At 40.1% G+C, this 16,660-nt stretch overlaps 1 protein-coding gene across 1 annotated transcript; it reads left to right on the forward strand.

Annotated features, from left to right (window-relative positions):
- The first annotated feature begins 2,764 nt into the window (after positions 1-2,764).
- On the forward strand, positions 2,765-15,234 carry LOC144251968 (serine protease FAM111A-like). Its single transcript, XM_077794572.1, has 3 exons — positions 2,765-2,851; positions 4,993-6,759; positions 15,121-15,234. The coding sequence occupies exons 1-3, from the start codon at positions 2,771-2,773 to the stop codon at positions 15,232-15,234; spliced, it is 1,962 nt and encodes a 653-aa protein (XP_077650698.1). The 5' UTR covers positions 2,765-2,770.
- Positions 15,235-16,660: the final 1,426 nt, after the last annotated feature.

Here is a 16,660-nt window from a genome sequence, read left to right on the forward strand (position 1 = left end):
CGGTCCTTTCAAGCCCTTAGTCCCACCTCCATCCTGTCTTGTCCAATCCGAGTTTAAGTGGGCGCACTCTCATTGGCCAGACTAGCTGCCTCTCTGTGGAACCCGGGCTGCTGACGTGCACTGGCGCGGGATTTGAATGCCAGCCCTTTGGGGGTGCCATCAGCGCAGCAGCCAGGGAGCCCACGGAATTGGTGAGCCATCCTGGTGGGCAAGCGCTCGGGGTGGGTGAGCCTACCGGTTGCTCCGCAGGGTGGGCGTGGGCGCGCTGGAGCCTCTGGGTCTGGAAGGGGATGAGGCTGGAGGCCCAGCAACCTGGGCCAGAAGCGTCTGGCACCTGGAGGGTCCCGAGGGCTCTGGATTTTCTTAGAAACTCTTTACCAATGTTTTTTGTCCCACTCTGTGCTGGAGAGAGGAGCGAGGTGGCAGACAAGGGCCAGGCTCGGATTGGCCGTGATCCCAGTTTCTGAAAAGCATGGCTGAGCCAGAGAGAAAGTGAAAGCAAGCAAGGGCGCACAGGAGGGAGCCCGGTGGGAGACTGTAAGAGAGGGAAGGGGGGGGGGGCTCGAGGGGGGGGCGGGGGGGAAGGTCAAGGTGGGGAGAAAGGCAGGGAAATAAGAAGACACTAGAAGTATGGAAGGAAGGCAAAGGAAAGGGGAACGGGGAGAAGGGAAAGGAGAGGGGACAAGGAAAGAGAATATGAGAATGAGAAATTCCAGGAGAGCTGTCAGGTGGAGATGGGATCCAGGACAGGCTGTATTACTTTCATCCCTTTAGTGTAGGAAGTAAAGCAAGTCCTTTAGGCGAGTAGAACCTGGACATATCCCACTATAACACAGGGTTGGAATAGCAGAGCGGTAAAGTCCTTCACATTTTGATATATAACACAGTTCAGTCTAGATACTGGGACCCATGTGTGTGGGGGGGTTGGTATTGGGGTGTATTCTTAACATCTTGGCCTTTTCCACTGCAGCTGCTCATATACAAGCCAGTAATCCTAAAATTCATATTTCTTTCTACTTGATTTGTTTTCCTTTTATAGTGGGTGTGAAAATTACGTCTGAAGCAGTTTCTTTGTCAGACATCATTAGATGAGTCATCATCATCAACAGTGACACCCCACCCAAATTTTCTGCCTTCAAAGATCTTACAGCTCAGCTCAGTTCCTCAATTGTTTGTCTATTTTTACCACCTCCACCCCTTCTTTGATGTTTAAAAAGTCTACCTTTGGTTAAGTGTTTTGACACTGATGCTAGTACTGGCAGTAATATTTACTGGGCAGCCTATTAAACGGCATTCACTGTTCTAAAGGACACTTTTTAATCTTCACAACACCAAAAGTTAATTCTAATACTGCCCTCATTTTAGATAAGGAAAATGAGACAGGAAGTAGTTAATTGTTATTTCACAGGTCATGAAACTGGGAAGTGGCAATCTTATAGTTGAGCCCAGATGTTCTTATAAATACTGTCATTGATATAGTACATTTTCATATTCATATCTTGTTTAAAATAATTGTCTCTTTTTACAAACAGGAAACTAAGGTTCACATAGGCTAACTGGATTTCCTTAGAAACTCATTACCAGCAATTGAGAAGTTCCTGCACCATAGTGAAGTGGTTACAAGAATAAGCACAGTCTTTAGATGACTTCCACTTGCCAAAGAGTGCAGAGGAGAGTGCATATATAAAATGACAAGGGAAAGAAGCAATCCAAGAAGTGAACATTCCACAGCTTTTCTGTCCACTTTGACAGATCAATGCTTTTTCTAGAAGGAAAGAGACTTGAAAGCCATAATTAAAGGCAACTTTCATACCTCATCTGGATTTTGGGTTTAAAATATTAGTGTTGTGATTATAAAAGAAAATGTCCTTCATTTTAGAAATAGAATATATTTTTTTACAAATAGCCAAGTAATAGAGATGGTCTAGGTGTCCATCAGGAGATGGATAAGGAAAATGTGGTATATAAACACAATGGAGTTTCACCCATCCATAAAGAAGGATGTGATTATGTCATGTGTTGGTACATGGATGTAACTGGGGAACATCATGCTAAGTGAAATAAGCCAGACTCAGGAAGTCAAGGGTTGAATGTTTCCACTCATATGCAAAAGCTAGAGAGAAAACAAGGAATTAAAAAGGCAGTGGGGGGGAGGGTCTTATGAAAACAGAAGGGAGAAAAGTAGAGTGGAAGCTTATGTAAACTTTTCAGATTACTTTATGAAATCCCATTCCAAATTTCTTTTATCTTCAGGGTATTAACCAGTTCCTTTCCTACCCTTTTCCTTAAATTTTACCATCTCTGGCATCTCCATCTTAAATAGAGATCAAATTTTAACTCAAGGTAAGTAGAAGAACACACTTTTGAATTCTCCAACTACAGATTTTTCTATGGGTTTTAATATTTGCACTTGGACAGATCTCTCTTCTTTATGCTATCCTTTCCCCCAAGTTTTAAAAAAAAATCTAGATATAACCTCTTTCCCACTGTAGTTGGGATTCGCAGTTAGAGATAATTTTCATAAAGTGTCAAGTGTAGTGACTAACACATAATGCTCTATAAAAGGAAGCTTTTATTGTTGGGGTGATAATACTTGGTGGATAAATTATTTGCTAGGTTAATATCTCTGGGGAGGGCAAGGCCAGAGCTGAAGAAGGAAGTTCATCACTTCCTCTACATAATTAATGACAGCTATGAAGATACTGTTGTAACTTGAACCTTTTTTAAATTAGTGTTTCAGCTGAACTACCTATTTCCTCTTCAAGTCATCATGAGATGTAAGAAACGCAGGTCACAGAAGAACTTGTTGGATGTGAAAAAAAACATGAAAATAGAGAATTATTTTTCTCAGGTATGTTTGTAAATACTATTTATGTAATGAATATGCTAATGTTAGATTTAGCCATCCTTGAGTCTATATTGCATAAATCTTCCTGCCAAGAAATCATATCATTATATATTGGAAATATTTATATAAGGTAAGACCTTTCCTCATCCACTTTGTTTTATATATATATATAAAATTTTATATATATATATATAAATAAATAAAATTTTGGTCATGTCACACTAGCCCTTAAAAAAACTGGTAATAATTCCTGGACAACCATAAAAACCAAATAACTATATTAAACTTTGGATAAAACAAAACTAAAATTAATCTATTTCATAGCACAGAAATACCATGCCAAGTGTGGCTGATATACTGAATCATAATAACCTACATCTGTATAGTGCTTTACAGTTTATGAAACAAATTTTTTGCTTGTTTATTCTTACCATAACCATGTTAGTCAGGTAAAGGAGTTTACCTCTAATGTGTTTCCTTCAAAAGTTCCTATATGTGCCCAAGAATACTTTGACAACTTGGAATTCTGTTGCAATGCTCCCATGGGGTACATGAGCAAGATGTTTCTGACAGCATTAGGCTTTAGAGATGCCTTTTGAAGATTTGCACACATAGCACAAGTAAATTTACATTATCTTGTGTTCTTTTTATCTCTTTGACCCAGACTACTAGTATTTAACAAATTTACCCTATTACATGCCAGTCATGTTGCTAGGCTGTGCTACACAATGATGTTAGGCCTAGTCTTTATGACAATCCTGGCTTTGATATTCCCATTACCAGAATGTAGCCTTGCTAGCATATGACTCCATGCCTGTTCATACCCTCACCGTAATGAGTAGGACTTCAGGAAATGTACCTTTTAGACATAGGTACCTTTTCCTGAAGTCCTATTCATAAGCAGTTGCTCTTAATTTTTCATTGATTTTTTTGTACTGTTTGACTAATCCTCTTTAATTCCTTCCCCTTCCCCAACTCCTGGTTCTTAAGATGATACCCTACAAAAATCAGTATTATGCATGCTTGTAATCCCAGTGCTTTGGGAGGCTGAGACAGGAGGATCATGAATTCAAAGCCAGCCTCAGCAAAAGTGAGGCACTAATCAACTCAGCGAGACCCTGTCTCTAAATAGAATACAAAATAGGCCTGGGATGTGGCTTATGAGGCAAGGGCCATGATTTCAATTCCTGGTATCCTGCCCCCACCAAAAAAAAAAAAATTGAGTATCATGAATGCAAATTTTACCAAGAAAAAATGTTTGGTGTCATGGAAAGGAATATTAGACTTAAGTGTTGGTACTCTGGCACTCACTTCATTTAGTGGTTATTACATGATGCTAGGAAAGGCACTAACAAGAAAAACTTTCTATACCTAAGTTTCTCCATCAAAAAGACAAAGAGAGGCCATATTTGTTTCTTCTCAATTCATAGAATTTAGGGATTAATTGATGTCATAGACGAAATAAGTTAAGTTTTTTGCATGATAGATTCTGGGTGAGTGAAGGTATTCATTATTAGAAATAACTGTTTGTATGTCCGTATAATTAGTTAGCTAATGAGGATTTTCTTTTAGATGCAATGCCTAATAATAAATTTTGGTGATGTATTCTTGCTGAACTTGATATTTTTAAAAATTTTTTGTTGTAAGTTTTAGTTGTTGATGGATCTTATTTTATTTACTTATTTTTATGTGAGTGCTGAGAATCGAACCCCGTGCCTCACACGTGTGAAGCAAGTGCTCTACCAATGAGCTACAACTCCAGCCCATGAACTTGGTATTTTAAGAAGAAAATTTTCAGTGCAGTTTATCACTGTGTTTGAGAAAAGTAAAAATTTTACAGCTGAGAATAGTAAACAAGACATGAAGTGACATTTTAAGGAAGCTGGTAGCTTTTTAAGCATGTGTCTCAGAAAAATGACCATTGTATCATATTAGGGCTTATCTGACTGATGTAACAGTCTGCTCAGCTTATATTCTAGAGCTGAAGTTAAACTCAGATCTAATTATATTCACTGGTTTTTTGAGTATGAGTTTCCCATAGAAATTCTGTGAATTGCATATTTAAAAAGGAAACAAGCAACAACAACAACAAACTAGGGTTCTATTCAGAGTCTCAAGGTTTTTCTTCTAATATATATTTTTAGGACCCCAAAGAACAGCAGAATAATTCAGGTATTATTCAAATGAAGATGCAATCTAGAAAAAGGCCAAGAGATATAACTAACACCCAGGATCAAAGTTCCCACTCACCCAGGAAAACTCCAAAAGTCCAGACCACTTCTCCAAACAAGATCATTACTATTACCTTGAACGTAAACCTTAGAAAAAACAAGAACATGGAATACGTGCTCACATGCTGTGAGGGGGGCAGCTTGCTGGTGGGGCTCAAGACCATTGATGCTGTCAGAAAAGCTATGGAGGCACGGCCAGGTAAGGAAATGCTGGTGCGTGGCACAGAAGGAATTGAAGGTTTCTTAAACCTGGGAATGCTGCTCAGTTGTTTTCCTGAAAACAGCCACGTGGTAATTACATTTTCCAAAAGTAAAAGCAAGCAGAAAGAAGATGGCCAAGTATTTGGCCTGCTCAACCAGGAATCCACTGACGTGGTCAAATTTTACATTCATGCTATTGGGAAGACCAGAAAACGAATTGTGAAGCGTGGGGAACTTCACAAAGAAGGAAACAAACTCTGTGTCTATGGTTTCAAAGGAGAAACCATCAAGGACACCATGTGCAAGGATGGAAGGTTTCTTCCCTTTTTGGAGACTGACAATTGGAAGCTCATTGGTAACCTGGACTCCATTCTAGAAAACTCACAGCTGATAGATGGGTTAGAAGGTAAGCTCTTTCAAGTTGAGGCTGATCAAGTAATGAACCCTAAGGCAGCAGCTGCTCAAAACAATGAGTTAGAAGAAAGAAACACCCGTGTGTTGAAAGAGTACATTGTGGAAGAGTATCCCTGTTTGAAAAGAGAAAGTGAAAAAATCAGGGAAAACTTGAAGGAAAAAATGAAAAAAAGACAGAAGAATACTTCTCTTTTTAAATTGCATGAAACAAATTTTGGGAAACGCACAAAAAACTCAACTCCAGTGAAAGTGATCAAACATCTTTCACATCTCAGTGACTCAGTGGGGTACATATTCTGGAACAATAATGGAAATGAAGGCTGTGCCACCTGCTTTGTTTTTAAGGGATTGTTCATTTTCACTTGTCGGCATGTAATAAACGATATCGTGGGAGAAGGAATAGAGCCAAGCCAGTGGGCAGATATAATCAGTCAATGTGTAATGGTGAAATTTGATTATGAAGATACCGCAGTCACAGAAGACAACTGCTTTCTCGTTGAACCTTGGTTTGAGATATCTGACACAACTCTTGACTACGCCGTCCTGAAACTAAAACAAAATGGACAAGAAGTACCTGCGGGACTGTATAATGGGATTGGTCCTATACCATCTAGCGGTTTGATATATATTATTGGCCATCCAGATGGAGAAAAGAAGCATACTGATGCTTGTGTTGTGATTCCTCAGGGTAAACGAGAAGAGAAATGTAAGGAAAAGATTCAGATGAGAACAGCAGCAGTTTATAGTGAATCTGAGTTTATCCACATGTACACTCAAAGAAGTTCCCAGGAAATCCTTCAAATTCCTGATGTGATTACCTATGACACCATCTTTTTTTCTGGGTCTTCTGGCTCTCCGGTGTTTGATTCAGAAGGTTTGTTGGTGGCCATGCATGCTGCTGGCACCACATTTCCGCTACCAAATGAGGTGGCTCATATCATTGAGTTTGGCCCTGCTATGAGCTGTATCCTCTCTAATATTAAGCAAAAACAGACAAAATTGTATGATGATATGTTTCTAAATCAAGAGACTGCAGAAATGACAAGTCAAGAGACTGCAGAAATGGCAAGTCAAGAGACTGCAGAGATGGAAAGTCAAGAGAATGCAGAGATGGAAAGTCAAGAGACTGCAGAGATGGAAAGTCAAGAGACTGCAGAAATGGCAAGTCAAGAGACTGCAGAAATGGCAAGTCAAGAGACTGCAGAGATGGCAAGTCAAGAGACTGCAGAGATGGCAAGTCAAGAGACTGCAGAGATGGCAAGTCAAGAGACTGCAGAGATGGCAAGTCAAGAGACTGCAGAGATGGCAAGTCAAGAGACTGCAGAGATGGCAAGTCAAGAGACTGCAGAGATGGCAAGTCAAGAGACTGCAGAAATGGCAAGTCAAGAGACTACAGAAATGGCAAGTCAAGAGACTGAGGACTGGTGAGAATTTAGTCCACTTACCAGCTTTAAAGGAATTGCGTATTTTATTCCATAGGCAATGATGATGGTTATCTAACTTCCACAGTGTTCAATTTCATAAAACATAATAATAATCAATATTGTAGATCACTTCCCATGAACCTGGCATTTTTCTATCCCATGGAGAAAAAAGTGCTAAGAACCCTATGAGGTAGAGAGCTACCCCTATTTTAGAGTCAAGCAAAATGAAGACTTCATATGATTTAGCAACAGTTTATGAAGACCATCTCCAGTTACTTGATGGTTTTTTTTTTTCATTTCTTCCCCTAAATTCACTTGCTTCACAGCAGGAACTTAAACTTGTTTACCAATAATCCCCCATATCTGACACATGGAAAGGAAATGCTTAGAAAAATGTGTGGGTCAATCAGGAGCAAAATATGGCACTGTAGTTAATGTTAACTGAAGAGTTAAATGCTTGGTTAGAAATTATTACAAACGAAAATCTTTTACAATTTCTGAGATTCTCATATTACTAAATGTCAGAATACACTTTTCCTGGAAAGTCAGAAGTAATATCCACTCTTTGGTGAAGGCGTTCTTGCACCTGCTGTCTGACAGGGTCACAGTGTGGGGGATGCAGGGCCGCCCCATCACCATCAGGAAACCATGGGGAATGTTAAGTGTTTTGTTTATGATCCTCATGATATGGATAACAGGGCATATGTCAATCAATAATAAAAGTAAGTATTGCCTGAGATTGCAGGAAAATTCCCAGAATGAGACTAAGGATACAATTGAGACATGCCATGAGGTGCATTTCAATCTCTCTCAGGATACAAACAATGTTATTCCTCAAGCCTGAGCAACAAGAAATATTTATCCCATGGTTAACAATTTACATTAGCCCCCCAACCCCATCCTAAAGCCACAACCTGTACAATAGCCTAGCTACAGAAAAACAATTGCTGTGCCAACAGTACACGGACCACCGTATGTAGCTTATGGTATCCCCCTCGAGGACAAGAGGCTAATAAAAATACATTAGCCCAACCAATAGACCCTCCTTGGCCTTACACAGAAACTAATGATAAAAATGGAAAACACATAATTAACATAAATGTCAAATGGGTTGAGGGATAAAGCCTGCCCTTTAGTTAAAGCTTACAAAGACATAAAAATTGGTGTGCTTTGACCCAGGATCAAGGAAGTTCTTTAAGAAAGCAGTTGAATAGGTCGTATGAAAAAAAGAAATTACCTTGGAAATTAAAAATAGAATAATGTAAAATTAACATAGATATATTTTAGAGGTACTTCAGAGTAGTAGGCTTTTAATTAATAGACTTTCACTACTTTAAGTGTGTTTTAATGAGATTTTAGTTTAGAAGTAAGAAAGCTTACCAATAATCATAAGTATGCTTTAAAGTTAAAGAATAATGAAATAATTATAGGTATGCTTTAAAGTCAGAAGTGAATAATAGGTCAGTAGTCACATAGTCTAGTTGCATCGCTTAGCACCTAGTGATTGAGGTGAAAACGTAAAAGTTTAATCATGATTGACTAAGGTTACAGAAAAAATATTTTGAACAATGTACTCAATATCTTAGGTAATCAATGTATGTTTGAAAAGACTGTAATTCTTGAAAATTATGTAAATCAAAAAAGTTTCGGGCTTTGAAGCTATCCATTAACTACCTGAAAAAAACACCTGTAAAAAAGGAATAAAAATAAAGGTCCCTCCAGGGGCAGCAGAGATGTCTTCTGGAGGTTGCTCAGAACTTGCAACCTGTCGTCCCGACTCTTCTTCTTTCTAAGACGCCACTCCTCCTTCAGGACCCCTGGAACCCCATTCCCCCTGGCCAGGGCTGGACCTCGGCAACTCTTCCCATATGAACAGGCTACAAGGACAAGGGCATCTAGAAGGTCATATTCCTCTATTCTGATTTCCTTTGTTTTAACCTAATGTCCTTTTTTCTGTTCCAAGATCCCACCCAGTGTAGGCATCACATTTAACTTTCATGTCTGTGGGCTCCTCTTGGTTGTGACAGTTTCTCAGACTTCTTGGTTTTTAGGCTGCCCGTCTATTAGAATTTGACAGATGCTTTTCTGATGGGACTGGGTTGTGGACTGGGGAGGAAGTTTATAGAATGAAGTATCATTCTCACCCTACCAAGGGATCATACTGTCAACATGATCCATCATTGGTGCTGGCCTTTGTCCCCCGGCTAAAATGGTGTTTTATCATTTACGTATTCCCCTACGTGGTACTCTTTGGAAGGAAGTTACTATGCACAACCCATGTTTGTGAAGTAGAGACTTAGGTTCTCCTTCCTTAGGTAGGGGACTCCTGGAGAATCTACATAATTTATTTGGGATCATTTCGCATGGAGATTTGTCTCTTTTCCCCTTTCATGAATTCCATCATCAGTATAGACTTGCAATACCCTTAACTCCATATGGATCCATAACCACATGGATCGTTTTCACTCCCTCCCTTTGCCTACCTATAAATCCTCTACTCCCCCCACAGAAAATAGAATTGTTATCATACCTCGGTAATTTATTTAACTGTTTGATTCTGGTATGCAGTTGGCACAGTGGTGCACACCTGTAATCCCAGGGAATTGAGATACTGAGGCAGTGTAAACTCAAGGCCAGCCTGAGCAACTTAGCAGGACCCTCAGCAATTTAATGAGACCCTGGCTCAAAATAAAATATAAAAAGTGCTGGGATGTAGCTCAGTGGTAAAGCACAGAAGCAAAATGTATCCAGAGGAGAAATATATCAACAAAAATGTAGTGTTTGTGTGCAATTTCTTTTGCTTTTAATCTTCATACTCCATTCCTTCCCAAAGTTACTTAAAGTCAGGACCTTTTCCCTCAGCTCGTTGGCAGTTATTTTATTCATTTAAATTCAGTTATAATACCTTTAGACTGGTCACAGCCTACATACATTCTTCCCTTTGATCTTTACATTCTTCCCTTTGATCTTTTGAACTCCTAAATGAATTTTTAAAGTTGTGTATGCTAATGATTTGCTTTTTTGCCTTGTCAAATTCTATAGGTTTTAGCAAGTACATGATGTCATGTATTCCCCATTGCAATGTCATACAGAGTAGTTTCACCTCCCTAAAACTTTCCCTGTGCTTTACCTTCTTGTCCCTTCCCTCCCTCCTGCACCCCTGGCAATCACTGATCTTTTTCTTGCCTTTATAGTTTTACTTTTTCCAGAATGTCATATAACTATAGTTTCACAGTATAAAGCATTTTCAGTTTGGCTGTTTCATTTAGAAGGTTTCTCTCTGTGTATTTTATGGCTTGATAGCCCACTTCTTTTTGTCACTGAGTAATATTCCACTGTATGGTTCTACCACGATTTGTTTATTTGCTCACCTTTTAAAAGACATCTTAGTTGCTTCTAGTTTTCAGTGATTTTATGAATAAAGCTTCTCCAAACATTTGTGTACAGCTTTTGGTATGAATGTAAGTTTTCAACTCGATTAGGAAAATACTGAGTGCAATTGATGGGTCGTATAGTAAGAGAATGTTTAGCTTTGTAAGAATTTGCCAAACTGTCTACTAAAGGAACTCTGTCATTCTGCATTCCCACTAACAATGAATGAGAGATCCTGTTTCCCCATCCTCACCAGCAATTGGACTTGTCAGTTTTTCTTTTCTTTTTTTTTTTAAATATTTTATTTGTTCTCTTCAGTTATACATTACAGTAGGATGTATTTGGACATATTATACATACACCATAGTCAGTTTTCCTTGTCTTTTTTTTAAAGGCATATTAATACTGCCTGGGATTCTTCAGGGGATACAAGGTTTATTAATGAAGTTGGGAATGTCTTGGATGATCTAGGACATGGCTATAGAGTTATAATATCAGCCCAAATTCAGTCAGGAAAATGGGGCTGCTATAAATAGTTTAAGAATCAGGTATTTAATAAAGAATTAGGGTATTGCTGAGTACAGTGATGCACACTTATAATCCCAGCACCTTGGGAAACTGAGTTAGGAGGTTTAAGGCCAGCCTCAGCAACTAAGTGAGACCCTGTCTCAAGATAAAAAGAGCTGGGGATTAGCTCCAAGGCAAAGCCTCCCTGGGTTCAATCCCCAGAATCCCCCCTCCAAAAAAATAGGAAATAGAGAATGAAGGTTTCTGTGAGTAGTAGGGGCAGGAAAAGACGTTCTGTGCTATGTCAGTAATATGTCAGCCCAAAGCACCAGAAGGAGGAGAAAAGTTGCAGATCAAAGTGGAAATGTCTGAGGAGATGCCAGGTCTGGTCATGATGACATGAAGGAATTTACAGAGAGATTGCAAAGTGTATACTAATGTTTTGCTTTTTGTGCTGTCAAATTATATAGGCCACACCAGACCCAATCCAGGTGAGCTGGTGGAGATACCACAGGGTCCCTTCTGACTGCCATGTTCTCCCAAGAAATATCGACTAGCACTTTTTTTCCTTACACATTTTTCCCATTTGCAAATGCTCATCCAGAACCCTACAGGAATTCTGGAGGACCTAGCTGTCTGCTTTATAAGGCAGTAGCGGTGCTGCCTGGCAACAGATAACTACCCCCACACCCCCAAATGCAACCCATGCACATGTATATCATAGTTTATCTTCTCATCTCTAATCCCTTCATATCCTCACTCTCCACTTGGCCATTGCACCTGTTGTTCCAGCATCCCTCTTACCTCTCTGTATTATTCCACAATTATTACTTCTAACCCTCTGTCTCGCATGAGCATATTTCTACAAGTCCAACCACTAGACACAGCACCCTCAGACCCAGCTTGTTGAAACTCAAGTTGTGCTGACTGACCCCCAACCCCAACCCAGTTCTACCTCTTTCCTGATCACAACCCCATCATCCAGACCAAAAAAAAAAAAAAGAAAAAAAAATTCAGACTAGAGTCCCTGGAGGCACTTTTAAAATACTTTCCCTCATCTTCCAAGTATACATTATCTACAAGTCTTGTGGAATCTGTGGTTTTCCTCAAATGCGAGCCATCTTTCCAATTCTTCATTTCTTTCCGTCTCTTTCATCAAAAACATTACCGTGGTAGCCAACTTTCACGTAAGTCTTAATTTTTAGGGCTTTGCTAAAAGTTTAAGTAAAATATCATGATTGACCTCTGACATAATCTGAGGAGGTGAGTATTGTAGTCTTCTCAATGCTACAGATGTAAGATCATCCCCAGCCAGGGAGCAGGTTTGAGGACCAGAGGTTCTGGTTTTCAAAGCCTGGAACCACAGAGCTCACTTAGTGTCATCTAGAACCTGAAAGTCTGTCCTAGATTGCCAGAAGCTCTAAGCTGAATTCTTTCTTCTGGCTTCCCTGGGGACAAAGTGTCAGAAGATGCAAGTATCTGGAAACCCCTGAGAAGAAGCTGGGGCGGCAGGCCAAAGGGTGAGGAGAAAGAAGCTTATCAGTTCTCCCAATGGGGAGGGAGCCCATTTCAAGGAGAGTGCCTCATTTGACCCACCTCTCTCTCCCTCCCTTCTTTGCTGGAGGCAAACTCACCCAGGCCTTTGGGCCACTTGTTTTCCAGTGCCTAGGTCTCCGAAGGCCCTGCCTTTGCTCCTCTAAACGTCTGGCCTCCCGTCTCAGGACTTGGGACTGGAGTGCTTTCTGCAAGGATAGACACAAGAACCATGAGCCGTGAAGGATACCAGGTCTCGCTGCATGGTGTGGGCCTCTGGGAGTCCCTGGACTTGAAGTGTCATGAAGACCAAGCAGGGAAGGGGACTGTTCTACTCAGGGGGATATAGGGTGAAGTGGGGGGTGGTAGTTGGAGAAGCCAAGAGTAAGTCTCATCAGCCATGACACCCAGCTTCCTTGGAGAGAAGGGAAGGATGTGATGAGGAAGCAACCACAGGGTCATCAGAGTGGGTCAGGGAGAAAGACTGAACTGGGTGTCAGCCAGAGCCAGGTGGCAGAGGAACTGGAGAAAGGAGAGGGAGTGGACTAGATGCTCTGGGCAGGCGGAGAGCAGGGACAGGACACACCCGATGCTGTGTTAATGCCTTCAGTCCACCAATACTGATTTATGTGTTGGGTGTGTCTTTACCCATGGCAACAGAGAAAAGTCAGCATAGTCCTTTCCTACAATTCCCTGTCTTCTTCAGACATCTCCTAGGGTTACTGTATGATTGCACCTTTCCCCTACTCTGTGTATCATTCCCTAAAGTTTTATTCCTGGACCAAAATTCAGTTTCAGTGTGATCATTTGAATAACTTATGAAGGATGAAACAGGGAAAAAATGAATACCACCTCTCAGCCTGAATATCCTCATTATTTTCAGATTATTCCATGTTTGCAAATTTGCCCACACCTTAAAATTAATCTGTAACCCCTCAGAATCAAACACCTGTGGTGCTTTCCCTCTCTTGCAAAAATGCACACAGTGGTGGAAACTTCAAGTTGCCTGTGGCACACATTCCCAGCTGAGGTGAGACAAGACCTTATGAGAGCTAAAAGAAGTTCAGACTTCTTTTAGCTCTTATACTATACACAGCTGTCCTTGCCAGTGTATATTTTACCCTACATTCTTTGCAGTTTTTGATTGTTTGGTGATTTTGCGGTTAAATGGCCCCCATGCATGTTAAAATTCTGCCTAGGGTTCTAAGCAAAAGAAAGTTTTGATATGCCTTATAGAGAAAATATATGTGTGGGTAAGGTGGGTTCAGACATGAGTTACAGCTCAGTTGGCAGTGAGTTCAATGTTAATGAATCATACCACAAATTAAATAAGTTGTCTTTTCACAGGAACACATGTAAAATTGTTACATATTGTCTGATTGATAAAAATGATGTGACCAGAGATTAACAAATTTAACCCTGTGTTACCCCAAAGAACTGTGGCCCAAATATTCTCTTCTAATTTAGTGCTGACAGCAACTTCATACAACATAACCAATACAAATAATGAGAAGGGAGTGTATATCATTTCAAATATAGTTGCAAGTGTCTGATCATCATAGGGACTTAAATTTATGTGGCTTTACTGTTTGTTGATCAATTCCTGATATATTATCTCAACACCTGCTAGATAGGCAGAGCAGATGTTACTATGTGTGCTTTTTGTGTGAGAAGGAAGGATAAGTGAGTTGTTGCCCAAATTGCTGGTACCTAGGAAAAGATCAGGACTTAATCATAAAGTATATTTCACTGCTCTTTCTGCTAATTGAGCTGTTTCATCAAACCAAGATACGGCTGTGTCCATTACTGCATCCAAAGTACATCCATCCCTGGCCCTCTTAAGAAACGTTGCAACCTTTCTAATATAATTAATACCTTTATCTGATTTTCTTTTTCCTATCTCTAAAAACAAGGTTAGTTGGAAAATCCAGTGTCAGCCAACACTTACTACCACCCACTCTGCTCTAATTCCCAGTTATTAGAGCAGTATCCCTAGTCCACTATTGCATGCTACTCCAAAGCTCTTCTTGGCAATGGGAGAAGGCTGAAGGGATGTTATTGCATTGATTCCGGGCCTCCCCAAAACACGTTCAAGTCCTCATCCTGGGTATGCATGTATGTGACCTTATTTGGATAAAGAAGGTTTGCAGATATATTAAATTAAGGATCTTTAGATGAGAATATCTTGGATTAACCAGGTGGCTCTAAATTCAAAAGTGTTCTTATAAGAGGAGGAGAAGTGCAGAGGAGAGAAACCACCATGTAAAGATGGAGGCAGACATTACAGTGCTAAACCTACAGACAGCCCTCAACTTACAGAGGGGTGACATCCTGAGAAGCTGGGTGTCATGCCTGCTGAGACTTGCTGTTGGCTTCTCCAACTACACTTCCCACAGTACACTTGAAATACTGTCAGTCAAAACTGCATTTCATATACCTAAATTACCAAACATCCAGGCTTAGCTGGCCTGCCTTAAATGTGCTCAGAACACTTACTTTAGCCTATGGTTGGGCATATCATCTAACACTGTCTATATTATAAATATGTTTTGAATGTCTTGTGTAATTTCTTGACTTCAAATCTCTATAGAGTGCAGTATTTTCTCTTTACATTCGTGATTGTGCAGCTGACAGGGAGCTGCAGATCCAGCAACTCCCCAGCATCGAGAGAAAGTATCATACCCCATGTTGCTACCCGCGGTAAAAATAAAAATTCAAAATTTGAAGTGCCATACTGAATGCACATTGCTTTCAGACTACCACAAAGTCAAAACCCCATAAGTCAAATCATCATTAAGTTAAGGACCCTTTGTACAAGCCAAGGGATGCCAAGGATTGTCAGAGGCAAGGAGAGATGCATGGAGCAAGACCCCCTCAAAGACTCTGTAAGGAACCAACCCTGCTGACACCTCAATTTCAGACTTCTGGATTACAGTCTGTGTGTAAGGGGAATAGATTTCTCTTGGAAGCCACTAAGTTTGTGGTACATTGTTGCAAGCGTGGTGGCTTAAAAAAAACGTATAAATCTATTCTCTCACAGTCCTGAGACTACAGAGATCTGAAATCTGAAGTCAAGGTGTTGGCAGAACTGTGCATCCTCCAGAAGCTCCAGCGGTATATCTGATCCTGATTTCTGGTATCTGCCCACATTTCTTGGCTTGTGGTCACACCATTCCAATCTCTGTTCCCATATCTACATTGACGTCCTCTTCTGACTGTATCAAATCTCTCTTTGCATATTTCAAAAGAATGTTTGGGCCCCCCAGCTTATAGATCACCTATTCTTAAAATTCTTAATTTAATCATATCAGCAGAGTTTTTTCCCTGTAAGGCAACATTTGTATGTTCTGGAGATTGGGACATAGACATATATTTGGGGACCACTACTTATCTTAAAACATGTGCCAGGCTGAAGATGACTTGGGAAAATATACCTCCAAGAGTCAGGGATGGATGTCTATTTTTAGTCTCTATAGTTTATGCTTGCTCTTCTCATTCATTTCTTTTCTAAGTTCAATCTCTTACAAATGGAAATGAAATTACACAATCTGAGGGGAAAAGTCATACACGGGGCATTTGATTTTGATTCTCACCTTCCTCATTCATAGTAAGTGACTTCAAATGTTTTTTTTTTCTGTGCATCAGTTTATTTTTCAACCATTGGAGGCATATTTGCCTCTCATTTTTCACTGCACTCTTGGAATGGCAAGTGCTAGGTAAAGTTGTTTGCTGTTAGAAATAACATTGCTATGGTCTGAGCCTTTGTGCTACCCTCACCCCCACCAAACTCAGATGTTGAAGAGTAATCCCCTGTGGCAGCATTAAGAGGCAGGACTTTTAGAAGACAATGTTTTCAGGGCTACTGCCCTTGTAGAGGAGGTCCAGAGAACTTATTGGACATAGTCACTACATGATTGTACATCTAGAAGGTTCCATCTATGAAGATTGAGCTTCACCAGATACTAAATCTTCTGATGCCTTGATCTTGGATGTCCCAGAACAGTGATAAATATCTGTTGTACATAAGCAACCCACTTTATGGTCTTTTTATAGCAGATTATAAATAAATATAATATGCATAGCTGGATAGCTAACTAATTTCTCAAAGGAACAAGGAGAAAGAGGAGGAG

Source organism: Urocitellus parryii, unplaced genomic scaffold, assembly GCF_045843805.1.
Source record: "Urocitellus parryii isolate mUroPar1 unplaced genomic scaffold, mUroPar1.hap1 Scaffold_340, whole genome shotgun sequence".
In the NCBI taxonomy this organism is placed as follows: domain Eukaryota; kingdom Metazoa; phylum Chordata; class Mammalia; order Rodentia; family Sciuridae; genus Urocitellus; species Urocitellus parryii.